General features: G+C 37.2%; 1 protein-coding gene across 1 annotated transcript; it reads left to right on the plus strand.

The window, feature by feature from the left end:
- Positions 1-915: 915 nt before the first annotated feature.
- zgc:123010 (RRM_SF domain-containing protein) lies at positions 916-27,933 on the plus strand. The gene is made up of 16 exons (XM_007240379.4): positions 916-1,134; positions 10,709-10,782; positions 10,875-10,955; positions 12,847-12,903; positions 13,009-13,245; positions 13,426-13,551; positions 18,371-18,416; positions 18,597-18,687; positions 18,812-18,953; positions 19,071-19,175; positions 22,260-22,338; positions 22,529-22,562; positions 22,679-22,756; positions 22,865-22,967; positions 23,677-23,780; positions 23,906-27,933. The coding sequence occupies exons 1-16, from the start codon at positions 1,077-1,079 to the stop codon at positions 24,039-24,041; spliced, it is 1,551 nt and encodes a 516-aa protein (XP_007240441.3). The 5' UTR covers positions 916-1,076; the 3' UTR covers positions 24,042-27,933.

Here is a 27,933-nt window from a genome sequence, read left to right on the forward strand (position 1 = left end):
GGATATGCCATCTAAGTCACTTCACGTAATATTCATTTTGATGACCAACACATCAAACCTTGAGGTGAATGGGCTTCATATCTCTCATCCAAGAACAGAAAGCTAAAGCTGCAATGAGCAAAGACTAGAGTTGCACCACTGAAGAGGGGTCTGATATATCTATTTTTCTGCTGATGCACAATGTGACAGTATGGTCAGAATTTGGCACAGACAGCTTGAATCCATGAAGACCATATCAAGAAAATAGATATTGTATAACTAAACATGTCCCAATCACCCAATTGATTTAAATAAGTATTAAGACAAAGGAATATAAAAAAAAAAAAAAGTATGTGCATTATGTACACTGTTATGTGCATTATGTACACATTATGTATACATTGTGGTTGGTGTGGTGCTGTGGATAACACCACTGCGTGCCAGTGAGCTACCATGTTGGAAGCCTGGGGTTCAATATGTAATATACACATATACACACCCCTACTATATATATATATATATATATATATATATATATATATATATATATATTCAGATCTCAAATAATGCAAGGAAAAGTTTCATAAAGTTTTCATAAAGTTTTAAGAGTTCAGAAATCAATATTTGGTGGAATAACCCTGGTTTTTAATCACAGTTTTCATGCATCTTGGTGTGTTGTCCTCCACCAGTCTTACACCCTGCTTTTGGATAACTTTATGCCACTCCTGGTGCAAAAAATCTAGCAGTTCAGCTTGGTTTGATGGCTTGTGAGGTTTTAAATTTGGTAAAATCAAAGAAAGTGCTTATTTTAATTTTCCAGAGATGTATATATATATAAAAACACTTTTACTGTATAAAGTGTGTATTTGTTTTTTTCTGCACTGGCTTTGCTGTGCGGCTCCTTTAAGAGACGGTGGGGGGGAGGAGCCTGTGCTCGGGCCAAGTGAGGCGACGATCGATGCTCAGGAAGCGGAGCAGCAACTACCACATTTAAAACTACAGGCTTAAACATGTCGCCGAGCAGCGCGCTTTAAACCGTGTTTACGTTAGAGTATGTATTTATTTCTTATGTAGGTATTGTAGGTAAATAATGCTGGATGGTTGCACTGATGCGGTTTACCAGGGATATATGCCGGTTACTGGGGCTGGGGAGTGGTGAGTCTCACGCCTTCACAACTTTTAGCTTCACTTCGTAAAAGTTCTCCACGTCGCCCGCTGGGCTCGCCTGGCCTCAGGCGGCCGGGCAGGCGGGTTCATTTCACTTTTAGACAGTTACAGCTTCAGTTACCCGCCGTGCTGCCTGAGAAAACAGCGGGGAAATGCTTGATACTCACAGAGGTAAAGCAGCGAAGTTGCCCGAAGTCCAAGCAGGCGACAGGCGGGCGGGCTGTGCCTCGCTGTGGAGCTGCAGTGAGCTGTGCGGTGTAACGTTAACGCTGTAGATCAACAACAGCCCCCGAGCTGCTTTACCGAGTGTGGGGTTAGATAGACAGGCCTGTCACTATTAACTAACCATAAACTTTTACTGTACGATTAACTTACCTAAGAAATAAAAATGCGATAAACGTTATTATTGTCATTTTAAGTACATTTAATACCACTGATCTAGACTGTTAGCTAATAGCATAACAGTGGCCTCTTTGAAAGGAGCACAGAACTCTATTTAATAATTAAATATATTAACAGTATATTGAAATTGAAATATTAAATATGTTTAAATGTCCTTCATTCTGCTACTTATTCAGTTTTATGGCATCATTGCTAAGACTAGGCCTGTCACAATAATCTTCGTTAATAACTTCGATAAATGATATTGTTGTCATTTTATGGTCATTGAATACTAGTTCTAGAAAAAAATTGAGACCACTTCAGTTTCTGAATCAGTTTCTCTGATTTTGCTATTTACATGTATACGTTTGAGTAAAATGAATATTGTTGTTTTATTCTATCAAATTATCAAAATAAAAATATTGTCATTTAGAGCATTTGTTTGCAGAAAATAACAAATGGCTGAAATAACAAAAGATGCAGAGCTTTCAGACCTCAAAAATGCAAAGAGCAACAGGTTCATATTCTTAAAGTTTTTTTTAAGAGTTCAGAAATCAATATTTTATGGAATAACCCTGGTTTTTAATCACAGTTTTCATGCATTCTGGCATGTTCTCCTCCAACAGTCTTACACACTGCTTTTGGGTATTTTTATGCAACTCCTGGTGCAACAATCTAAGCAGTTCAACTTGGTTTGATTATCCTTGTGATCATCCATCTTCCTCCCGATTATATTCTAGTGGTTTTAAATTTTGTAAAATCAAAGAAGAAACTCTTACTTAGTTATTTGTTTATTTTTTTCCAGAGCTGTAGCTAATGATGATATAGCATAACAGTGCAGTCCTCTCTTAAAAAAGAGCACAGCTAAAAAAAGAAAAGAAATGTCAGCTTATATCTAAATTGTATCAAGTAAATTCTCTTTAATCCTTAATAAATGTGTTTTATACTTCATCTACCATGAAGTAAACAGCTATAAGATCTTTTGCACTATTTGTGGCTTTGACACACTCTTAAATGTAATTGATATAATTTTGACTTCTATATTTTAAGAGACAAGTGAACATTTTGTTTAGCATCACAGCTAGCTAACATGGTTGGTTTGTACATGTGTTGTAACTGGGACACAGTTTGGTTTTTTAAATAAGCTTCTTCATTAAAGCCCACCTTAATCTCACATGTGTGATGCGTCCCATCTATGTCTAATGTGCAGCCCATGGTGGGCTTCCATATGTGGGGCCAACATGGAACCCGTGGACATGATGGTTCCCAGTTGGGCTACCCATACAGGCTCCACTTGAGCATGCTATCTGGGATCCTGCAGGGCTATTTATTCAACATTGCAGTTAGCCTGCCTGCTTTCTGTCCAGAGAAACCATGTGGTCAAGCCAGAGACTGACCTCAGAACCAGACTGACCTCAGAGTCAGTAGGCTACTAAGTTTAGATGTGAAGCGGACAAGCTAAGTCTGTGTTGTACAGCGGAGGTTGATTTTTAAATGCTGGACTACATCTGAGGACCAGGCTATTCAGTCAGATTTAATCTCTGGTCATTTTGCATGTGAAATTTGAATTTATTGCTTAGCTTCATAAAACCTCAGCTTTAAATCTTGTAAAATGTTTAACTTCTATCCACATATAGCTGGCCTGGAGAGTTGGAAGGGATTTTAATCTGCTAGTTTGAAATTTTAAAGAATACCACAAATCTGACCTGACCCATGGCGGCCAGAACACTGATAATGTTGGACCAAAGGTACGTGGTGTTCTAACTGAGTTTTGGGAATGCACCACAGTGCGCTCACCCTTGCAAATCACAGTGAAAAAGGATGAATGCACAGACAGTGTGTATTTGTGTGAGGAGATAATATTGATTAGAATCTATTCGAGGAAAGCCTTTGTAGTGATTGTGCACATTTTACAGGTATATGTTCTGATTCTTCTGAATACACAGTATTTCATGTTAAAAGTGATTAGGTTTAGGCCTGTTACAACAGTCATGTTATTGACTTATTGTACAATATATGGATGCGGCCGCAATTTGACTTATATATTGCCATTACATACAGCAAAGAGTGGCAATTTATTCCACTTTGTTTACAAAACAGAATTTTCTTTTTGTTTAGAATAATTAAAAAATGTTTGTTGGGTATAGCATTTGAAAAGTAGTTTTTAAGTATCACTACTGTGTCACTGCTGTTGGATTTTGCCTGCAATCACATGTTTCACAACAAATATTGTGTGGCATAAATGGTCCTAGAACAACAATATAAATATTAATCACCATAATTTCTGTGGCCAAATGGGGGGATTAGAAAAAAACATTGTAAACTAAACAGTTTTGCAAGTTGATACCCAGAGTGATCACAGTGATTTTATAGTATCTGTCACAGAAGTAAATGCCATTGCATGGAAGGGTACTGGTATCTCACTGAATGCAAATATATATGTAATAGTCAGAGGCTGGTATTTTGCTTTCAGCTGTTTCCCTTTCCTTTAGGGTGGAGTAATTCCATAACAATGACTCAGGGTTTGATTAGTTAGTTGGTGTGTTTTGGTTGACTTGGTATAGAAAGAAGTGATGGATTAGTGCCTTGATCTTATTGTGTATGATGGTATATACTAATTGAGTTAGAATGACTATAGGGTTTACTGTGGTCTTGATGCAAGTTACTATAAAACTACCTGGTTCTAGAATAATGCCATTGTTGAATCAAGCTTGTCAGTTTGTCTGTGTGTAAAGGAAGAAAAAGGATACATTCCTGTTTTATTTTAACATCTGTCTCCTCTACACAGCCCGCAGTAGATTCTCATTCAGCTGGTCTAGGTTATTCTTTATCTACTGGTATGAATATTGATTATTTAATATAAGCAGTTTGAGGGTATAAACTGTGGGAAATTAGTTGCATACTGTGGATAATCAGTTGCATACTGGGGATCTAAGAAAAGGAATACAGGCTTTTAGTTGAGCCAGTGAGATTTACCTGGGCTTGCTGATTTGTTTACATTTCTGTATATGGGAAAGACCACCTGCATCTATGATGGATATCTCTTCCCATGTACACAGTCACATGCAAAATTTGAGCGCCCCTGGTCAAAGTGTTTTTGCAAAGCATACAGAAAGTGAGTAGAAGATATGACAGTCTACAAAAGGCATAAAGTTAAGAATAAAACATTGAAGAGCAGGTTTACAAAGCAGCAATAGTGTGCTATTTTTGATTTGTACGGTGTTAGATTTGTCCAAAAATTGTCCACTGTAGGAGGTTTAAACTTTCAGAGTTCAAGGTCTATGGTTTGTTCACAATCACAAACAGTGGTTAGGGGAAGGCCAGAAGATAAAAAAAAAAAATCTTCAAAGCATTATACATATTCAGACGTCTCCTCTAAGCAGCTGCCTAGCACTCTGTAGTCTCGTTCTTTCTGTTTGCTCAGTTTATAACATAATAAAGAAAGTACAGTTAACAAGAATGGTGGGGGTCAATCTGAATTGAATATCAAGACACATTTTAGAGATGTCTCTTTGCTGGATTGTTTAAAGGCCAATCACAATAAATGTTTAACTGCAGATTACCTTCAAGAAGACTTAACAGACTCTGTAGTGGTGGTTCACTCTTTTACTGTGCAGGGACACATGCACACATATGACCTTTTATATAAGAACAGTCAGAATAAATCTTCCCTGTATTATCTCCACAAGTTTCAAATCCGGGTTTCGTCAACTTGCGTTTAATAAAATAGCTATTTGTCCACTACTATGTACCGTAATTACACTTTGGATGCTTTTCCACGGAGATCCACGTAAACACAACAGTGAGTGGAAATGGAGAAGCTACTGAACACAATGTCACGTGCCCAAGAAAGCATGACACCCCCCTGAAAAACTAATCCCATCCGGATAGGGCTATAGACATCTTTCAACAGAACATGAAACAAGCCCAATGTACTTTGGAAACTAAGATAATCCTTTATTAGTCCCACAGTGGGAAAATTATTGCATTTTTAAATTTTGTAGGATACCTGTGACTGAAATGATCAAAAATGTATGTTTGTTTAGAGAAAAACTGTTAAACACAGGATCGATCAGTCATTCTGTGGGAATGTGTTGTAGTCAGTTACAAGCATGTGCACATGTCTCCCCTAGGGTGCAAAATTGCGTTCCTTCAGGACCATGGTGCAACATGGAAAAAAACTGTACTGCTCAGACTACGTAAAGCGCATTCAAGAAAATGCAAGAAAATGTGCAAAAAACAAAAGCGGAACAATACAATAATCACAACAGATATGAAAGACATGATGATAACAGATAGAATGGTCCAGTATCAACACAGCACTCTGAGCACTGTAAGTGATGTGAGGATAAGGTGCAAACATATGTGTAACGACAGGTAACTGTTATGACAAGTAATGCATAGTCAACTTGTAACATGTTAATACATGGGGATACTGAGCTAAAAGAATACAGTGCTTCTGTAGAATGCAGAAGCACTGTATTTTATAGCATTTCTAGTAAAATGTTTTTTTATTGTTAGAGGATGGAATGTCTTTACTTAGATACCAGCTAATCCTGAAGATAAAAAAAAACATCTCACAGTCTGTAAAGCTGAAGATGAAACGAAGATGACTCAGCAGGAAAATATACAACAGAAAAGCATATGCTACTTAGCTCCTAAATTACAGGACTTTTATGGAATCTTTCATTTTCTGAATGTTCCATAAAGCCCATTTAGAGTATCTTCCACAGTTTCAAATTAAATAACCTTAAAAAGTTTCTTAGGATGTGTTAACAGAAGGTTTGCTAAGGCCTTCACATTCCCTAGTCTCTAAACATCATCAAGTTTCACAGAACTAGAAGCCTTTTGTTAAAATTCTCTAAGCAAGACTTGAAGGACAATTCACTGGCAACAAAGTATGTTTTCAAGCAGTGATGCTAAAAGCACACCCTAGTGCAGGGTGCCCACAATTTTGCTCTAGCCATTTTCTGATTCTGTTATGTTGAAACTTTAAAAGATGGAAACAGAAGGTAGGCTTGAAATAAAAAAAAAAACATATATATATTTAACATTATACCTTTTGAAAATATAGATAATCTTTTACGAGCTTAGCTATTCACAGTAACAGATATTTAGATTTTGTGGGTCCATATTTTATAATCTCTAATTATGTCCTGGTTTTTTTTTTTTTTATTATTCATGTTCATACAGTTACTTGATTTGTTAAAAGAACTGTGTGAAAAAGATAAATGTTCTTCCAGAAAAGCATCTCCAATAGGCATGCATATATGTAAACATGTATTCATAAACACTTTTGCTTTTACATGTATGACATTAAGCAGATGCTCTTATACAGAATGTGTTTTATATATAAGCTTTGTGTAGTTAAACCTGAAGGAATAAAGGAAAGGCAAATGAACTTGTAGATGGTTTTACGAAAACTGCTGCCAAGAGTCGTTAGTGCAGAACAGTGAGCACTCCGCAGTTTAAATCCTCCAGTATAAATACTTAAAATATTTTAGTTTTTTCTTTAAAAATACATAACCGTAATTGAAGTACAAACATTTTTGGACAATGTATTTTGTATACTCGGATTGCTTAAACTCTACTTTTCTACCCCAAAGAGGAAATATGCAGCTAAAATCAGTATATTTTCAATTGTGTTTATATAATAAGGACATTAATGTGAATCTGGCAGTATGTGTACTTATTTGGTTTTATTTTATTTATTATACTTCTTTATTTAAGATATTTAAACATATTTTATTGGTGTCCAATTGCGATGTCTAAATATTCTTAAAAGTTTATTTCTCTATAAAAGAGTATACTTGCATTTTTGAGCTATTATCATTTTGTCAGGCCTTAAAATGACTTAATGTTTATTGTTTATTGCAACAATTTGGATATATTGTCCAATAAACAAACTAGATATGTAATGGGGCCAAGTCATCATTACAAGTCCTAGCTGAGCTAAATCAGGTGCATTAGAGCATTGGTGGCCTCCAGGACTGCAGTTGTGAAACACTCTTCAGGCTCATGTTGGGTAATCTACAGTCATCTGAAGGTTTGTGTCTTTCCCACTTAAGCGACTGCAGACATGACTGTGTTTCCTGTTAAACACTCTGGTTTGTATGAAAATCTCTGGAATTTGAAGAATGTCATTCTGAGTAGCTCTGGAGCGTGTAGCTGTATCTTCTACCACATCAAAGTGATTTAAAGGAAGTGTAGAAAGAGGTTTAATATACGGTATCTAAATATAACTCATGACCTTTGAGCGTTTGGTATATAGCAGGGCAATAACAAAAGATCAGGGGTGTCCTTAAAGTGACGGGGTGGCTTAGAGAGAGAGAGAGAGAGAGAGAGAGAGAGAGAGAGAGAGAGCGAAAGCACTCAGAGCTCAGGTTGAAGTCTGTACTCTGCATTCCTGATTGGTGAGCTCATGGCAATTGACTGTCATACCAGGCGGTTTATCCTATTATGAAGTTGCTTAGTGATTGTTTTAATATGCTGGGCAGTTTTGTGGCTACGTTGCGATTAGTGCAACATAGAAATAGGAAGAAGGCATTTTCCAGCACACCTCTGCACTGTCATTTGAGAAGCTGTTCGACAGCTGTACCTTACCCCTTTTGCTTAGACTTCATGTTTATAACAGGCCATAACAGACTCTCAAATTACACAGTTTGTCACTTGTCTACTCTTGTAGCTTGTTTAAGATCAAGCGTGTTTCTGTTCTCTTGATGTGGTTGGGGAAAAAAACTGACTGTGATATTTTTTTATTCTACAATTATATATACACCATATTTTTCGCGTTATAAGGCACACTTAAATTTTTATTTTCCCAAAAAATCGTGAGTAAGCCTTAAAATCCGGTGCACCTTATGAATAAATTTTACCAGTCAGGTTGTAGGGAGCAGTAAAGCCACTCTGCTGAAGTACAGCGTTATACAGGAGTTTCAGTTCAGTTTCTCCAGCACAGAGACTAGAGCAGTATAAGCATTAACCAATAAGAACTAGTTCTTTCACTGTTCATGGATGAGTATTATCAGCCTGTAGTCTGCTGCTAACCCCGGCTAGCACTGGTGGAACAGCATTACCATTTCTACCATTACTTTGCTAAGCGCTAGCTTTTTTACTGTTCAGAGGCGAGTATATTGACGAGTTTGCTGTGTTAAAAAAGCTACGTGGAACGAACCGCTGGCTAATATCGCTGGCTAATACTCAGGGTTCCTCAGTGTAGCGCTGTCGAGCGGCATTTACTAGCACTAACTGTGTCCGCTAATGCTAATGCTGCTGCACCCAGCCTTAGTGAAAATCTGAAAATCTAAGCTTACTGTAAATAACGGAAGCGCCTTACTCACCCAAATAAACATTTTTCAGGAGAGAAATCTGTGTAGATTAACACCAGCACTTGTTTGACTTGAAAATGTTTTTTTCAATTTTAAGAAATACAGTTTTGTTTATTGAACTTAGGTTAGCATTACAGGTCTCGCCACCCAGTGGTTAGAATTAAAAGGAAAACATGGCGACACCCCTGTTTCTTACTAGTATCATATAATGCATTTTATAATCCGGTGCGCCTTATGTATGAAAATAGACCAGAAAATAGACATTTGTTGATTGTGTGCCTTATAGTGCGAGAAATATGGTAAATAAAAAAATACAGGATAATTAGAATCATTTTCAGGCCTACACTCCTCCCCTGCCCCCCAACAACTGCTGTTTACACAGGAGCAAGGAGAGTAATGTTATCTGAGGCAGCTAGCTAGCTAGCATTTGTTTGTTTACCAAAACACTGGCTAACATTCTCTGTGAGAATTTCACTCACTTGTGATTTGAGGAGCCCTACTAAGGTCAATTTGAGGATAATTACACTGCTTAAGTACATTTATGATTTTACAATAGCACTACTAACATAAAATTATGACTAGAATTGCAATGCTTATGTAGTTAAGTTAGATACACTAGCTAGCTAAACGTGTGTAGCCCTTCTGAATAAATTCATGTAGGGCCTTAAGAATTCCCTAATGTGGACAATGCGAACAGAGTCACAGATATAAACACGTAATGCACATGACAATACACAGAATTAGAAAAAAAACATGTTTCATAGGGCTTTCTATGTATGATATGAAGAAAATGCTCATTTAGGATTATTGAATGGTAAAAAAAATGAAATCCTGTGGAAAACAGTGTTCAATAGACACTGTTTGACTTTGATCATGTTTTTCACTTTATTTTATTTCAGCTAAAATGTTCATTTTGAGTCACAGTGGATATGTAACGTAAAATAATAACAGTACAGGTTTTCCGTTTGTAAACTTTCTGTAAAACATATTGTCACATATTGTGATAATTATGCTGAAATGGTATATTGTACAGCCCTAGTGGGAGAGCAATTGCCATGAAAGAGAAAAGCTTAGGTCTTTAGATAATTATTATGTAATTCAATGTCACGAGACTGTGTGCTTTAAAACAACAGGACTTTGTAGGACCTTGTTGGCTCAGAGCAAATATGTTTGATGGCTTACACCCTTTACCCATGGGCAGGGGAAGAAATCTGTTTGTTTCTGATGTCCATATTTATACAGTGGTCACATTGTTTCATCTTGTATAATCATTAGGCTTTGTGCATTGTAAAATCAGCAGCGTGTATGTGTGTGCAGTTGTTCAGGGCTTGGAAAAATTGAAAAAAAAAAACTGATTTAGAAGGTATAGGTCTTTCGTTTGAGTTTTCACAAATCAGGGTGCTTTCAGAAAGTCTTAGGCGGAGCGGCCCAGCCTATATCAGATAGAACAACACAACATGGTGAATGTAGTCTTAATTGCAGATTAGCCTGATTAGTTTTGATTATTAGTTGTAATTGAATTCTAGCCTTCCTGTGGAAATTTTACTGTGAGTCAGTGTTTTTCACCCAGTGGAACATATAATCCAATGGAGCTGAAATTTTAAAGATACAGGAACCCACTTTGTTTTATTATATTCTACTAGGGACAGCAAAAAACAGAGCATCCTATAAACTGCAAAAAGTGATTCACAACTTGGATCTCGCTTCTGCTTTCGTGAAAGTGGAGTTTCCCCTCTTCTCACATGACCTCTTATTTAACATGTTACAGCTCAGCATTCCTTTTAACAGTCTTTTCTTACTTTTCCTACTTGTGGTCTCCTAATGTCTCAGACTTCCTCTGTATTACTCAACAGGCTCCAGTAATGAAAGCCCAGAGGAGATGGAGACTGGTGCCACCTCTGACTGCAATCAGGACATGCTCTCACAGGTACAGAAAGTATCCTTCAAAGTTTGTTGCACTTAGTAAGAATACGTAATGAAGAAACTAAGCAAAAGTGTGTTGTTTTTTTTGTGGTTCAGGATGGATTGAATGGAGAGGAGGGTCTCAGTGAAGAGAAGAAGGCGAGGAAAAGAGCAAAGAGACGAAGAGCTAAGAAGAAGGTTTGTTGGTCGGGGGGACACACACACATGATTAAATAAGATGTTGAGAATGTAATTTATTAGTGATAATAATGTCAGATCAACTGTTTAAACCTGTCTTTGTGCACTGTAGACTATGTAGGATATTCCATGAACAGCACATTGCATTTTAATAACTTGCTAAATTACTATGGAATTCTACAGGGCCCCTGAGGAAATGTTTTTTTTTAGGTAAACAAACATGCTAAGTGGTTAGCACCAGATAATGGTAGCTAGCATGCTATAGTTTAAACTGACAGACAACTTAAGACGACTTACAGTAACCTGCCTTGCTAAGTAGATGTTCCACAATGAAATTAAGTTGTTAGCTAGCTAGCTAGGTTAGCTAATGTGAACTATTTATTTCAGTGTGGAATGTTTTAGCTAGGTTAGCTAACGTTAACTACTTTATTTCAGTGTGGAATGATTTAGCTTGCTAGGTTAGCTAACATTTAACTACTTTATTTCAGTGTGAAATATTTTAGGTAGGTTAGCTAATGTTAACTACTTTATTTCAGTGTGAAATATTTTAGCTAGCTAGGTTAGCTAGCGTTAACTAATTTATTTTAGTGTGGAATGTTTAAGCTAGCTAGGTTAGCTAACGTTAATTAATTTATTTCAGTGTGAAATGTTAGCCCAGAACTAATGATAGCCAGCTAACTCTTATTAGAAGTGCGTAAGGCAGGAGGTATAAATTTGTAGAAAAAGCTTTTGGACACAGACACACACAAAGAGGTTACTTTCACCCAAGCCCACCATATATTGTACAGAGAGCAATGCAAGCCTTCTAAGCTAAACAAATTTAGCTAGCGTTAGGTTATCTAGCTGGATCTTTGCAAAAGCAGCCTATATTAGTTCCCAAATGGCAGATAAATGAATATGATTTTGATAACTGGATGGAAGATTGCAAAGCATGTGTACAGCACAATGTAGCAGTCTGTAAAGTCCTGTACAGATCAGTGAATATACTCGTGCCCACCACTTAGTATCTGGTGCCCACCACTTTGTATCTGGGGCTCACAATTTTTCTTTACGTTAAAAAAAACAAACAAAACATCATGTCCCTTTAGGGGTGCCGTAGAATTCAGTATGTGTATAATTATATAAAAATAACTTGCATCAATCAGCCATTATAACCATTAAACCATCTCCTTTTTTTCTACACTTACTGTTCAATTCATCAGCTCCACTGGCCGTATAGGAGGACTTCATAGTTCTGTAATTACAGACTGTAGTCCTCTCTTTCTGCAAACTGCATACTTTATCATCCTCATTTCACCCTGCTCTTCATTTGTCAGGACCCCACAGGACCACCACATAGCAGCTATTATTTGGATGGCATGGTGGTTTTAGTGTGTGTTATGCTGGTATGAGTGGATCAGACACAGCAGTGCTGATGGAGTTTTTAAACACTATCTTCTCTGTTACAAGACTCTCTTACCTAGCTGCTCAACCTCATAAAGACTGAAGCTGATCTGTTGCTGCACACTGTCATATTTGGGTTTGTCATCTTCTAGCCATTCCTCAGTGCCAGCTGGATATTTTTGGTTGGTGGACTATTCTCAGTTTCACATTGACACTTTAAAAACTCCCAACAGCACTGCTGTGTCTGATCCACTCGCACATGCACAACACGCACTAACACCTCACCACTATGTCAGTGTTACTGCAGTGCTGAGAATCACCCACCACCCAACTAATACATGCTAATAACAATTGAGTAATGGACTAAAGGTGTACAAATTAACATCTAGTCTGATATGTAAACAACTATTTATAAACCATTGTAATGTTATATTTTAAACAAAAGTGTGTTTCTCCAATCAGAAGTGCTAAAATAAAAGATTTGCATTTTATTTTCAATCCTTTTTAGCGCCAGCGAGAACGGAAGAAACTTGAGAGCGTCAAAAAAGATGAGTGCACAGCACAGGTATGTGGCTGTTTAAATGTCTCTCTTATTACAGTAAGCTAGCTCAAAAAGCTTAAAATGCATAAATAATGTTCTTTTTCTCTTTCTCTGAACTCTTCTCCCCAGGGGGAAGATGATGAGGATGATGATGATGATGAGGAGGAGGAGGAAGAGTGTGGTGGGGGCAGTGTGGTTGACTCTGATTTGGAGGACAGTGATTCTGAGGTAGAGGAGGAGCAGGTGGAGGTAGAGGTAAAGGAAAAGTTGGAGGAGAAACCAAAAGCTGCTCCGTGCAATGCCACACCACCACTGGCCTCAGGAAACAAAGGCAACAGGCAGTACTCAGCCCGGCCCTGTGAAGAGGTACTACACACTAATCTTAAACTCCGTGTTTGGGATTCACTGTGACTCATGAGTATCAAGGCCGTATCAGGCTGTCAAGGCCAGACGGTTGGAAGCACAAGGGTGAGGTGGATTCACTTCATTCAGCTGCTTCATGACACCTTTACTAAACTTGACACGCTTTCATTTTCTCTTCCACAGGAGCCGGAATGGGATGTAAGCAGTGCCTTTGTTGTAAATGCTGTTAGTCACATAAGACCTAAAGCCAAGTGCAAAGCAGGTTGTAAATCCAAAGAGAACAAAGAAAATGAGGCCAGAACCAGGAAGGTGAGTGTGCTTCTGATAAACAATAAACTTATACAGTATACAGTGGCAGTCTATTTTTATAATGATTCTGTATATATTCCTCTACAAAAGAATTTATCAATTTGATCTTGACCCAAATAAGTCTTTCTGATATGTCACAGGCCCTTTAAATGTCGAAAGTTCATTACATCACTCTAGTACCGGTTAATTCGAATTACAGTTTTAATTTTTTTTTTTAATTGAGTAATCAGATTTTACATACAGATATTTAATCTTTTGAATCTAAAATATCCCTGCCACAGACACAAGTGCACACATTTTCTAAACATTGTGCTCTGTCCACTAGGGGTGTGACGATTATCTAAATCCTCGATTCGATATTATTTCCGATTTTAGGGTCACGATTCGATTCGATTCTCAATTTTCTTTTTTGTTTTTTACAGCAGAGAGGCCTATGCCAGTTTTAGATTAGTCTATGGTCAGTCATTGGTTTGATTCATCAAATTTACAATATCTTATTTCAAAAGATGGGCTTAATATAAGTGATGCAAAGTGATACAAGTGATCTGTATTACACCACATTAGGCACTAGTGGTCTAATGACCATTCTCTTGAGAAAAGGCTGCTCTTTGTCCACGCTGCGCCATTTGCGTAGCGTGCTGCGCCATTTGCGGGAGGGATCGTTGATCCTCTTTTTGACTTCGAGGCTCGAGACCATGACATCATTTCGATCGATTTCGATAAAAAAACGAAATCGTGACACCCCTACTGTCCACTGATTGAGCTTGCACCAAAAAAGTTCCAGCACTGTTCCAGCACTTTCGACGCAAACAACCGGAGAAATAAAGCATATATTTAGCTAGAAATAAAGCCTACCGCTTTCAAAAAACTACTGCGTCATCCCTTTCTGGTGAGGATCATTGTGGAAAACAATAATAATCTCTCCTTCAAAGTTTCCTTCATTTATTATTTATTCTGTTATTTCTCAATTTCGGTCACAAATTTGCAGTCTGTAGTATAATCCAGCGTCTTTCAGTGTGCGAGTTTCTCCGCATGATATGAACGCATGGGCTTGTAAACAATGTTTTAAATCATTAATTCACTCAATGAGTCGACTTAACACAGAACGTCTGAATACCAAACACCAATTTATTTATTTATTTATTTTATTATTAATATTTTTACAGGTAGTAGATTTTTTGTTGGGGGGAAAAATAATTGATTATAATCGAAAATCTGATTTTTTTGTAAATAAAATCTAAGATTATATTTTTAAGGCCATAATCCCCACCACTACATCCCCCTGTCCTTCACTTTAACACCCATGTTCCTAAGTGACATACTGCACATCCTGAGTGCATCACATTGAATGTGTGTTTGTTTATATGACCTTATTCATAGAAGGTAGGTATGCTGGATTAGTGCTTAATATAAAACTAGCTCCTGTAATACCAGAAACTGCACTGTGTAACGTTGATGAATCAGGCAGTGTAACACTGGCGGTAACTGCATAATGTTGCATCATGTTTGTGTGTAATACTGTAATGTTACTGTACCATCTCATTTCACACGCTTCTTTCACTTTTAGTGTCAGTTTTCTGCCTCTCTCGGCTTATTTGGAACTGCTTGTAAGCATGTTCACCTTTAGGGGTGGTGCACACTTTTATAGTGGTTTCTATTTCTAGCCTTATGCCAAGACAAATACAATGATTGAGATTTTACTGATTAGAATGAGTGAAAGTGCTATTAGTAAAATTTGCATTTAGCAGAACAAAGACCTTATGCTATGCTTATGTCAATGCTAAATGTGGAAGTGGATACTGACTGTATCTTTTGTGCGTGATCTGAACTCATTTTGTCTATTTGTTTAATTTTCTAATAATATAGAGATATGGATGGAAAGGAGCAGTACCATTGGGACATGTGGAGGCAATGTAATAAATAGTTAAACTAAAACTGCAATAATTTATAGCACAGTTTACACTGCCTCTTTCATCAAGAACCTAGCAATATGCATATAAAGATACTGAGTATATGATTCAGTATATTGCAATATTATTAATATTTATAAGGGTGGTATATATATTGAACTTTTTTTGTATACAATTTAATGGAAACTGTAATGCAAAAGACACATCAAAAGAAAATAAGATTTTTTGCAGCACAACTCTAGCACAACACTGTCTAGCAGTCAGTTTTTACAAAGAACGAAAATTAAGCACTTCATTAAGCAATCGATAACATATGCAAAACATATGACATATTGACACATTGAGATAAAAACACACACATATATATACAAATGAAATCAAAAGGCTTTATTTGTTGTTTTGACTGTTCATGTACCCAGTGGAACAAAATAACGTTCCTTCAGGAGCATGGTGCAACATTGAGCAACACAACACTATGCAAGACAAATATCTATTCAAAAAAATGTTCTAACAAAAACAGCACAATAAATATGATGATTACTAAAGATAGCACACACAGTAAACAGATAGAGATCAATGAAGCTGTTGCTACCTTCTTTCAGACTGCTTCAGTAAAAAGTTCTGTTTAAGAAATGTATGGAGTTCTCAACAATCGTGTTAGCTTTGTGGATTGTTTGAATTATTGTATTGATGGTGGAGAAAGAGTCTCTATTGATCTTCACATCAGTCTTCATTATTTGCTGTAGGGTCTTGTCGTCAAAGACATTGCAATTTGCAGGATAAAAAACTCCAGCAGCACTGCTGTATCTGATACGTTCGTACCAGCGCAAAGCACGTTACTAGCAAACATGCCACAACAAGAAATTGTTAAGACTGACACTAAGAGTGTAGAAACAAATAGGTTTTCATTATATTGTGACTTAACTATGTATGTGCCAGCTACCCTTTATCTCTACATGCTTTCAGTGGACTTTAAAAATGGCCTTTAATGGTCGTTGTAGATAAAATGTGATTATGTGGCTATAGACCCACATTTGACTTAAATCAAAGTGCAAAGTTTATTTATCACATACATAGTAAAACATGGTACAGCTACGAGAAAAAAATGCTATGATGACTCTCTGATCACATAAAACATTAAGATTAACATTCAAATATGAATAAAAAAATGTCCCCTACATTTAAACAGTTGAAATAAGAATATAACAGCATGAAACACAGGGATGTAACTCAGAATAATTAAAAACAAAAAAGCTAAATAATAGACATGGGATTACTTTTTGTTTAATTGCCCAGATGTTTCTCAGTTCTGGTCCTCGTACCCCAGCACTGCACTATTTAGAGGTTTTGCTGCATTAACACACCCACTGCAACTCTCTCAGAGGACCTGTTAATGAGCTGATTAGGTGAATCAGGTGTGTTGGGAGCAGGGAACACACTAGCAGTCTTTCTCAACCCACTTCTTCCTCACTGACACTCCACTACAGTGTGACACTGCTTATGGAGTCACATTCTGTGCTGAGAAGGGAACTGCCAGTTAAGGGTGAGGGGATAAATTCAAAAATGATTTCAGGTGGAAAACAAGGAAAAAACTGCTATTTCCATGAATACAGACAAAAACATTTAGGGTAAATGATTTTGTTGTTTATAAAATATAGTTTGCCAATCGCACATTTTATTACTTTTCTTTTTCTTTTTTACTGAAAATGTCATATTAGAGAGTTTTATAGCCCACTTCCCCCTTTCATCATTTTATGGGAACTCTCACAAACCCAGGTGTAGTGGATAGGCGGAATTAGCAGGTAGCAGAGGGGGTTAATGTACAGGGCAAGGTTGTGCCAGGTTCAGGATTAAAAAAAAAACTGACCTAGACCTACATATAAAAGATTTAAACACAATGACTTCATTCATATCTCAATTTATATCTCAGATTTAAGAGCCAGCCAGTACAATAACTTAAATACTATTGTTTAATGGAGCTGCTAAATTTACAACCACCAACTTTTTTTTTTTTACCCCTATTTTCTGCCCAATTTACACAACAAATTACCCAACCCACTCATAAGAACTCCCCCTATCAGTATGCCCCAACACCAGCATCTCTTTTCAAACTGCTGCTAGCATCACAGCACACTCTGAGGAATGCACAGCAACTCTGTTCCGATACATCAGCTCACAGATGCCTTGTGCTGTGGATATCACCCTTTGGGGTGAAGTGTGGGGGCATCAGCCACCCACTCAGAGAGAGCAAGGCCAATTGCGCTCCCTCTGGGCTTTGGTAGCCAACAGGAGCCTGCTGGACCCCTCAAAGCCCCCCAACCAAAAACTGTTAAATTTTATTGCAGTACAGGATGAACTGATGCATTTAAACACAAAGCATGATTACAACTTTTTGTAAACCCATTTGTATAAAATGTGTGTCTTTAATATGAGGGTTGCATGCTTATAATTAAAAAAAAATTCTATGTAGTTCTGGTGTGACAAATAAGAATTATGGTATGCTGTACTCAGTCCTGAAAAGCTGAAACATGTTAATTTATTCAAGATTTTACGTTTCTTCTGTTTAAGAAATGTGACCTTTTGAGACTTCTCCTGACTGTCTCAAATTAATGTTTAGTTAAAAATACTGCAGTGTGATTCCCCACCACATTAAAATGTGATCAGCTTATCATTCTTGGTTCAGTTATTGGTCAGGTTTACCATCATTAAGAAACTGAAAGAAACTGGTCTAAAATTGGTCTTGTTCTCACTTATGACTGGACAGCTGACCATGACCTGCTGCTTACAAACGCAGTGTAACAGCTGTGCTTTATCAAGCAGCTCCCTCAGATCATGTTTGTTCCATGTTTGCTCACGTACAGTCTTCCACTGATGCCTTCTGACGCAGTGTCTGTTGATTTTCCACACAGGTCAGTGGATCTAGTAACTCTGTGACTAGAAGTGCCTCACTGACAGGTGTGTACCCCCCCCACTCTCACACACACACATACACACAGTTGAGTGGTTTTAGCTGATTTTCTTACAGCAAAATCATTTTCAGTCTTCAAAATGTTCAGAATCAGTTTTAAAATCCCTTAAAATCCTAATTATTGTTTGTCTAAAAGAACCTTGGGATTTTCTTTCTCTTCACTACAGAAAAAGGGATCAGACTGGTGCAGGAAGGGCAGTACACTCAGGCTGTTAGTATGTTTACAGAAGCTATCAAATATGACCCAAAGGACTACAGGTACTGCCAACCACAGATTTCCACACATGCAGCTGCTTGTTTAGTTTTGACTGGTCTGCCATATAATTATATATTATGTCTTTTTTCTATTTAAAGTCACTTTTGCTGTTGTGTGAAATTGCAGGTTTTTTGGGAATCGCTCATACTGTTACTACTGTCTGGATCAGTATCCTCTGGCACTTACTGATGCTGAGAAATCTATTCAGATGGCCCCAGAATGGCCTAAAGGCTATTACCGGAAGGGCAGTGCCTTGATGGGTCTTAAGGTGGGTTGAGGCCTTTTGAAAAATTTTGTTTTGTGGTAAATGTGTTTATTAGGACATACAAACACAGTAAATCCAAACAGCACTGAAACAAGAAGTGTGTGTGTGTGTGTTTACTAGAGGTACAGCGAGGCTGAGAAAGCAATGGAGCAGGTGCTGAAGTTGGATAAAGACTGTGAAGAGGCGGTCAATGACCTCTTTTACTGCAAAGTGCTACAACTTATGGTAAGTCGTGTATTTATTTATTAATTTATTTAAGTGTATTGGGAAGTACTGTTGTGTTTTGTTAGTAAAATGAAAGGTGGGTTAACCCCCACCTCTCGTCCGGGGTACAACTCCCCTACGTGTTCGTTTGATAGAGAGTCGTAGACAGGTGGAGTGAAGTTGAAAGCAAACCAAGTATTTATTACTGAATTCAGGAGAACCAATACATACAAGACAGTTAACAGCCGTCCCAGTAGAAGTTCTGACCCCCCTCTGATCCGACTCCATGTTTATACCCCAAATGACGTGAAGCCTGCTGATGAGGCTTTGCTAAAATCATCTCATGTTAGTATGCATATTCTCACGTGTTAGTGTTCCAAGTTTCACAGGTCTGACCGGACCACTAGTGTTTGGCCTTGATTGTGTCCAGCCGGACAGTGTGGTATTGTTTTAAGAATTGACTGGGTCCAGTCAGACAGTGTGATATTGTTCCAGTAATTAGACAGTGCCGCCCTCCCTATGTGCGCGCGTCCTCCCGCTTTGGTAGGTGAAGGACTTTGCACGCACAGAGAGAAAGGCCGCACTGTTCGTCCCGAAGCCTCCTTTGTATCAATTTAGTTCATCCAGAGTGCACTAGCTGATGATTGATGGTCGTTAGTCAGAGACATGCAGTAAACGAAATGCTTCAAGCATGAGCTACACAAGTCTCACAATAGATCTCATGTGTTATATGATAATGTGTTAGTGGCGCGTGGTTAGACCGCCATACAATAGACCCTATGTGTTAGTAAACGCCTTATGTATCGTGTGGGTTAATTTGTCATAATAAAGTCTGTGTTAGTCACATGCCTGATCAAACAATGTTTTACTATATATGTAAAGGATATATTGCGATTATTGGTTAATCTTCTATATAAATGCGTGTAAAATACACTGTGAGTAAAAATGATCAAATGTAAGGTGAGTATTGGTTAATGCATATAAAATACAAGGTTTCACACAATGATTTTGTAATTATAGATACTAAGATAAGTAATCATAACTGAAAGATATTTGTCAATACACCCAAAGTGTAATAAACAGTTACTCTTCAATTGCCACATCATGCCAGTCATGGACACGGTTGCTTACCTGGATATGAACACAACACTGTAGAAATAAGAGTCTTTGGCCTAGACTCTGCCTACTCATCTATGTGAAAAGAGAGTGATTGGGAGAGCTATGTTTAAAAAGATATATATTGATATTTGACCCCATGTATTGATATGGAAATGAAAATTATACAGTATAAATGCATAAGAACTGCATATAATCACTGTCACAGTAAAACTACACTAAAATCTCCCAAACTCTCAATGGTAGTCACAGTAAAATAAAATATAAAAATAAAATCTAACTTATTTGTATAGTACTGTTTACAACTGATGTCACAAAGCAGCTTCACAGAATCGGGGTAATAAGACAACAGATCAGAAAAAAAAAAAAAATCCATGACTGCGTAGACTAACAACTCCCTCGAAGACTTACCAATGAGGACCTCAGTAGGGCTGCAGCTATCGATTATTTTAGTAATCGAATACTCTTCTGAAAAATCGATTCGATTAATCGTGTAATCTGATAAAACATATTTTTAAGTTTGCTTAAAGAGTAATTAAAAATACACAAGAGAAAACAAGACATTTCACTTAATAATGAATGAGCAATTGATTTCTTTTTTAGATAACTTATATTTATAAATTTCCAAACTGCAAACACAAATAGAAATAAGTAAAGGAATAATAATAGTTTAATAATTAGTACTTTAATAAATTAAGTTAAATTATTTTTAACAAGGATTTCTTATAAGTATCAAAACTATAGGGAATTAATCAATAAAAAAAGGCATATAAACATTTGCATTATGTTGTGCATCTTAGCTTCTGAACAGAAGAGATGTTTCCAGTTCGTCTCACCAAGCCGGTGACATGTATTTGTTTATATGTGTATGTGTTCACTTAAATAAAGCCTGTATTAAGTCCGGAATTGTCTGTTTTTATAAACTAACCACACACATTAGACAGTATTACTAATAACCAGTACTCCACTGTGCTGTCGTTATGTTATTTAGGTACATAAATGTTAATCTCATTGATTTGTTATGAGTTATATTAACCTTCTCTCAGCTCCACCGCTAACGTGTCCTCGGCTGAGACGGTGCAGCATTAAAGCGTGCTGTTTTGGGAGTTAAGAGCGAATACACGCTGTCCAGCCTAAAATGCTGCATTATTATTGCTCTTTTTCCTCGTAAGTTGTCGCTCTTTTCCCTCGCTGCTTCAAAATACCCTCTTCTGAACGAAAACCTCTGCCGCCTCCTCCTTCTTCCTGTGCGCGGGTGACACAACGCTGAGCGCGTTGTCACAGTAAAAGCGCAAATTACCGCGCGCTGAGTTTTTTTTTTTTTTTTTTTTTTTTAATTAAATAAACGATTACTCGAGGCACAGAAAATTACTTGATTTTTAAAATCGAGTAACTCAAATTACTTGAGTAATCGTTTCACCCCTAGACCTCAGTAATTAGAAAATTTACCGTATTTATATTATACCATCAAATGAGTCTGTTGTTATATACAGGTGCACTGATATTATAATAATAGTGGTAGTAAGAATAAGTATGTACTGACAAAGTACTGATAATTGTTAATAGTAGTAATAATAATACTTCTAATACTACTACTTCTTCTAGTAATAATAATAATCATTATAATAATAATAATAATAATAATAATAATAATAATAGCAGCAGCAGATATACATTTAATAGAGTTAATGTAAGCTTTAATATAATCTGTAGTGGTGAATGGCCTAGATACATTATGAATTTTGTCAAAAATAAAGAACAACAAAAATGGAGATACACTGTTTTTGTCTAACAGCAAGGATGGAGTCCTGCACATACCTGAATTAACTTAGCATTCCAGCATTTTCATTACTTTTATAGAGATTTTTTTTCTCCTGTTTATGTCGCCAGTGTACAAAGAATGAATTATATCTTCTAGCTGCTTAAATTAATGTAATGAAGTTTGGGTAAGATAAAAGGCCTGTCTCTGTGCTTGCCCTTGTTCACCAGGATCTTGGTTATGAAGAGGAGCAAAGCGTGTATCTGCTGGAGAAATACAGCACAGTACAGGCTGTTCTAGCAGCAAGAGGTAGGCTGGTGGTAAATGAGAATGAATGACTGGAGTGAAGTGTAATAGTTTTTTCAGCCACTTGAGGGCGATATTGTAGTAGTAATAAAGGACCATAGCAGATCACATGGAGTTAAATGCAAGAATAATTAACATTTTTATTTTTATTTACTTGTTTGATAACAATTATTTTATTCTTTTGTTTTTACAGCAGCAAACCATGACTGTACCCTCCTTCAGCCAGGGTAAGTCAAAACAGATGCCTGCAATCTTTCTCATAGTTTGCCTTATTGCATGCATATTGCATGTGTCTCTCAGGGGTTTGCTCATTATCTCTCTCTCCTCATTCTCTCCATCTCAGAAGCCCTTGCCCTTCTCTCTGGGTGGGTAATGTAACCACAGAACTGACAGAGAAGCACCTGCGGGATCTTTTCAAAAAGTGAGCCTGCCCCCATCAATTCTCATTGGGCTCTTTTGTATTACGCTCACTGTTTATTTTTCCATCTTCATGTTTGGGTGCTGACTCACTTCTCTCCTTTTGTTCCAGCTATGGAGAGATCGAAAGCATCAGAGTGCTGCATGAGAGGTTTTGCGCCTTTGTAAATTTTAAGAATGCTCTAATGGCAACACGTGCAATGGAGAAGCTGAACGTAAGTTCTCTAAAGAAGCCATTATATGTTACTTTATCACCTAGACATCCTCAAATTGATTTGCTGTTTCTTATAGTATATACTACGTAGCAAATTATTTGGGTGGCTAAATGGAAAGGCCATTACCTCAATATTTGATTTTATAACTGACCTAAAACATCACAGGGATGCACTGAATTTTATTTCATGGCAACTGAAAAATATTTAACAAAAAAAAAAAATGGCAAAACGTTTTGGTGTTTCGTCATATAGTTGAAAAGACCTAGAAAAGAGAATAATGCAGCTGTGGCATGCCCACACTCTAAACTGTAGCTAAAGTAGCTAGCTAGCTACATGTGACTTAAGTAATTTTTGATAAAATTATACTGCTTAGGTAATTAGCTTGCTAAATATATGACTATATTGGCTTTATTAAGCTAAATCTATGACTAATCATAAATTTACCTTATTACTGCAATTTTTTACGAGAAAACTGGGAACTAGAAAAGCACTGCTAAAATAGATTCATGATTAAAATTGTACTTAAGGCAAATGTATTGCATTATTTCTGCTGGGCTATTACATTGTGGAGTGCTCAATATAGACATAATAAATCAATTACTTTTTTTTAAGTAAGACCAAAACATATTTAAGCTGTTTAATTTATTTAATTAGAAACAAAATAATAATTTTGTTGCATCTCTAATGTAACATACTTTGTTTAAAACAGGGCTATGGAATAGAGAACACACGGCTAGTGGTTCGATATCCAGACCGACGCATCCAGAGACCTTTTCCTGTTCCTGCTGCACCTCAGGCTGCAGGCGCTTCTGGGTAATGGACTCTGCATTCATTTGTCTTAAGAACTGCAGTTTTTGCATTAGGAGCTTTGCAGGTGTGCAGTATGTTTCTGTGGTCGTTTAACACACTGTCTGTGTATCGCTGTGTCTCTCCTCTAGGCTGAGGCGCAAAGGCCCTGTCAATGGAGATGAGTGTTATTTCTGGAGGACCACTGGCTGTCACTTTGGGGACAAGTGTCGCTATAAACACATTCCTGAACAAAGAGGCAAAGACAGGAAGCCCTGGCAGCCCTGATTCTGAACTCCGTCTCCTTCACTCTCTCTTGCACTCATTGTTATGCTCTTTCTCCCATGGGTGCTTTTGTACTTGCTCTTAATTTCTGTCTCTTTTGCCTATACACTCTTGTGCATTTTCCTCTTGTTTTCTCTCTCTCTTTCTATTCACTTTTGCTCTCTCTTTTGAATGATCTCTCACACTGTTTTGCTCTTACGAAGTCTCACTTTCTTACTTTCACTCTTTTTCTCTTGCTTTTGCTCTCTCTTGCTTTGTGCTGTCTTACACTGCACTTTTGCTTTTACTCTGGCTCTGGTCTTGCTTGCTTTCATCCTCTTTCTCTCACTCTCCTCTTGCTTGCTTTCTATCTCTTGTTCTTTTCCCTGCTTTTTGTTGCTCTCGCTCCCTCTCTCTTGCTATTTTTTCATTATCTTTCTCTCTCTAAGCCGAGTGGAGAGAGTTGTCTGGGACAGTGCGAGTTCAGAGACTAGTCTTTGGTTTTTGGTTGTGCATCGGTTCTTTCAGTGGGAACAGGACCTCCATTGTCTTACTATGATGTCTTTGGTTCAGATCAGAGATGACCTCAGTGCCTTTGGCCTTCTCCAGCATCTCATGCCTCTCCGAGCAGGAGAGTGAAGAGGAGAGCACTCCTGGGAAAAGTGTGCAGCCTCTAATGAGGCGAGGTTTGGGTGGTGCGCACAGCGTTGGGCGTTTGACCGAGCCGCAGTCCCTATCGGCTGAGGTTCGCGGTCAGGCCTGGTCTATCCCATCATCTTATCTCTTTCTCTTTTCCTGTGCCAACACCACCAAACCAAAGGAGAGCTGCAGACCAGCTCTGACATTTCAGCTCATCTCAAGCAAATTCCTTTTCATACTGATGAGGTGTGACGAGGCCATAGCTCCACTACCAGCACAGCCTTAACAAGAGGAATCTTCCACAAAATAAAACAAAAAGCACACTATGCTGCGGTTAAGACCTCCCACTTTAAAGGTGCGCAGGTTTTAGAGTGGTAACCTGTTTTCTGTGGTGTTCAGATCAAGATAAAGATATTTTTATGTGGAGGGGACAGGCTGTTTTATATTTATGCATGAATATTTTTTAAAAGATTAAGTTTAAGTATGCAAACACTCCAGGTGTAGTGGACAGTGTATTTGTGACCACACTTTATTTGATTTAAGACTAACATCAGTGAGATATCAGGCTTAACGGGAGTAAGCCAACTAAGTTATGTTCTTTTCTCGAAAATCCCTTGACATATTCATTATTGAAGGGACACTAATATAAGATGGGTTAAAGCCAGCATTTGCCAAAGATATTTGGACAGTTGGATCAACTTTCTTTTTTTTTTTTTTTCCCTTTTTGGTTTTATGTATTATTGCACTTTATACATCAGTACACACTGCTATTTGAAATGTCAAGTATTTCAAGTATTGGTAGACAATATTTTTTTTAAATAGAGTTTTGGTTTCTCATAGTAAGCAGTGGTATTTCCCTGTAGCTGTTGACTACATTTCCAGTTCATTATAAGAATTTTCATGATGTTAAGCCTTCTTTTCATGATATCAAGCCCTCTATTTTTGCATTGGACATCATAGCCATCATCCTTGTGTAAAAATTTATGAAAGCTTTTGTTATTCATTAATTCTTCCATGGTTATATTGGTTCTCTCAACTAGTATATAAGATCTTCTCTGTCTAAAATGTCATGTAGTCTGTACTGTCATAAATCACAGAGTGAATTATGTGGAAGACCTGCTATTAGATCAGTTTTCTAGGTTTGGGGAAGTTGATATTTAGGTCACTAACTACTGTTTCATGCTACAGTTTGATTTTTTTTTGTTAAATGTTGTTTTAAAGAGGCTCATCTAAAAAAGTACTAATGCCAACACTTCAGTAAACAGTAAGAAAAGTTCTAGTCCTGGACACCTGGAGCCCTGCGAGTTTAGTGAGTTTCCTGATCAAAGACCCCAGTTACACCTGGTCACTTCATGTGTTTTCAGTTTAAGGATTATATCTGTATTCGGCCAAGCCATATACAAATGGAGTGTAAAGACACCGTAGTTGCATTAAAATTGAATAAAATTATTTTTGTTCCTTACACCAGTTCAGGAGATGGTCTGCGACAAATTTTAACTACATCCATCTCTCCAAAACCCATGATACAACTATTAGTTGCAGGGCTCTCTGCTTGCTGTGGGTACGGCTCCAATTTCTAGTTTTTACTATTAGTAAAAAAAAAAAAAACAACAAAAAAAAAAAAACGATATAAACAGCTACATGTGAGTTTTAAATGTCCAGAACATTGTCATTTGAATGTGGAAGGTGCTGATATTTAGTAAAATGTAAAATCTGTTGTGATTGGGCACTTTTTGAGACGCAGGCAGTGTTTTTATCCCCAGTAGTTTGTGTAGTGCTACTAATTGATGATTAGCCGACAACGAACGTTTGGAGTTGACACATTTTTATAATCTACATTGTCGATTATATCGACAAAACGTTGCACAATCTGTTGCATCTATATACTGCTGTGTGATGCACACTTACATCAAGGGGAGTTGAATTTCAGCACAACACTAGTTCTTTTTCTTTTTCTATTGTTAAATAGAGGATGGAAACCTGCCTCAACTTCCTGTAATTCAACCAAAAGTCAGAACCATCTGGAAAAGTGCTTTTACACTGCAGACAAACTGGACCATGGTTCAACTGCTCTAGACCGAGAACGTTTTAGGCCTTTGATCCAGACCATGGTTCATTGCATCTTTCATAGCTGCTATTGTGGTTCAGACCAAACTGAAAAGAAAAAGAAAAACAGGCATAAAAGCACCCCAAGTCTGACTAACCAGAGACGCATTTTACTACCAAAGTGTAGTTAAAACTTTGGTTACCAGGAAACAAGATACTAGTCAGATGAGGTGAGCAGGTGTAAAAAGGGTCAAAGCCTTGTGAGACATTAAGGATGAAGGCAGGAAACCTCTAAACTGTAGTTTTGTGGCCCTCAGGGCTAGAGTCTTGGACCCCTATAGTAGCATAGTGCTACAACAGACCTTATAACCACTACAGGCCACACTACCCAGAGCAGTAAAATGTTCTGTAAAGGCTGTGATGGAGTCTCATTTTCATTATTCAAATGCATTAATTAATGTGATGAATCACGTTGTGTCTTAATGTAATCTGACATTATACTATTGGGATCAAAGCTATTTTGCATTTATTTCAAACCTGTGAAGTGAATCACTGAGAACATGTATTTGTTTTATCATTACTGGTTAATTTTGGCTTCTTTGTCTTGATTGTCTGCATGAAGGGATTTTTTTGTTGTAGAGAAAAGAACTGAAATGGTGAGCACTTAAGGCATTTTGTGCCAGTGAATAGTATTGCTGAAAAAATCTGACATTTTATTTAGACATTAAGGCTAAGACTAAATCTCCTCCCTGTTCTCTCTTTTATTATAAAATAATACCCCTTTCTGCCACACTAGTTTTTCCCCCCATGTGGTCAACTTTTACACACCTAAACTTAGTTTCCCTTTTTTATTTCAGAAAAATAAATAGAATAAATATAAACCTAATAAGTAGTACCCTTATTTTTAAAGTGATATCACAGAAGCTTTGAGAAAAAACTGTTTAATTTTCAAAAAGGTTTGTAATAGCGGCCACAGAGATTGTAGCCAAAAAGAGTGCACATCTCTGCATTAAAATAGCAGCTTCTCTATTTATTTACTATATTTTGTTGTTCGTCTCCCCTGTGTTTCTCATTTTCTTCTTGGATTTTTAGTGTTTGTTTTTTTTCTTTGGCCAATGTCATTTTGAAACCATTACAAACATTTTCTCATTATGTCCCATTCTCAAGTGTTACGATATATTGCACTGTATTGCCAAAGAGCTCATTGTAATAAATGTATAAATGTACTGAC

Source organism: Astyanax mexicanus, chromosome 7, assembly GCF_023375975.1.
Source record: "Astyanax mexicanus isolate ESR-SI-001 chromosome 7, AstMex3_surface, whole genome shotgun sequence".
Taxonomy (NCBI): Eukaryota; Metazoa; Chordata; class Actinopteri; order Characiformes; family Acestrorhamphidae; genus Astyanax; species Astyanax mexicanus.

Coding starts and splice junctions, on each gene's coding strand:
- zgc:123010 (XM_007240379.4), top strand. CDS start 1,077: ATGGTTGCACTGATGCGGTTTACCAGGGATATATGCCGGTTACTGGGG. Junction 1,135..10,708: donor GTTACTGGGGCTGGGGAGTG/GTGAGTCTCACG, acceptor ATTACTCAACAG/GCTCCAGTAATGAAAGCCCA. Junction 18,954..19,070: donor GTGCCTTGATGGGTCTTAAG/GTGGGTTGAGGC, acceptor TGTGTTTACTAG/AGGTACAGCGAGGCTGAGAA.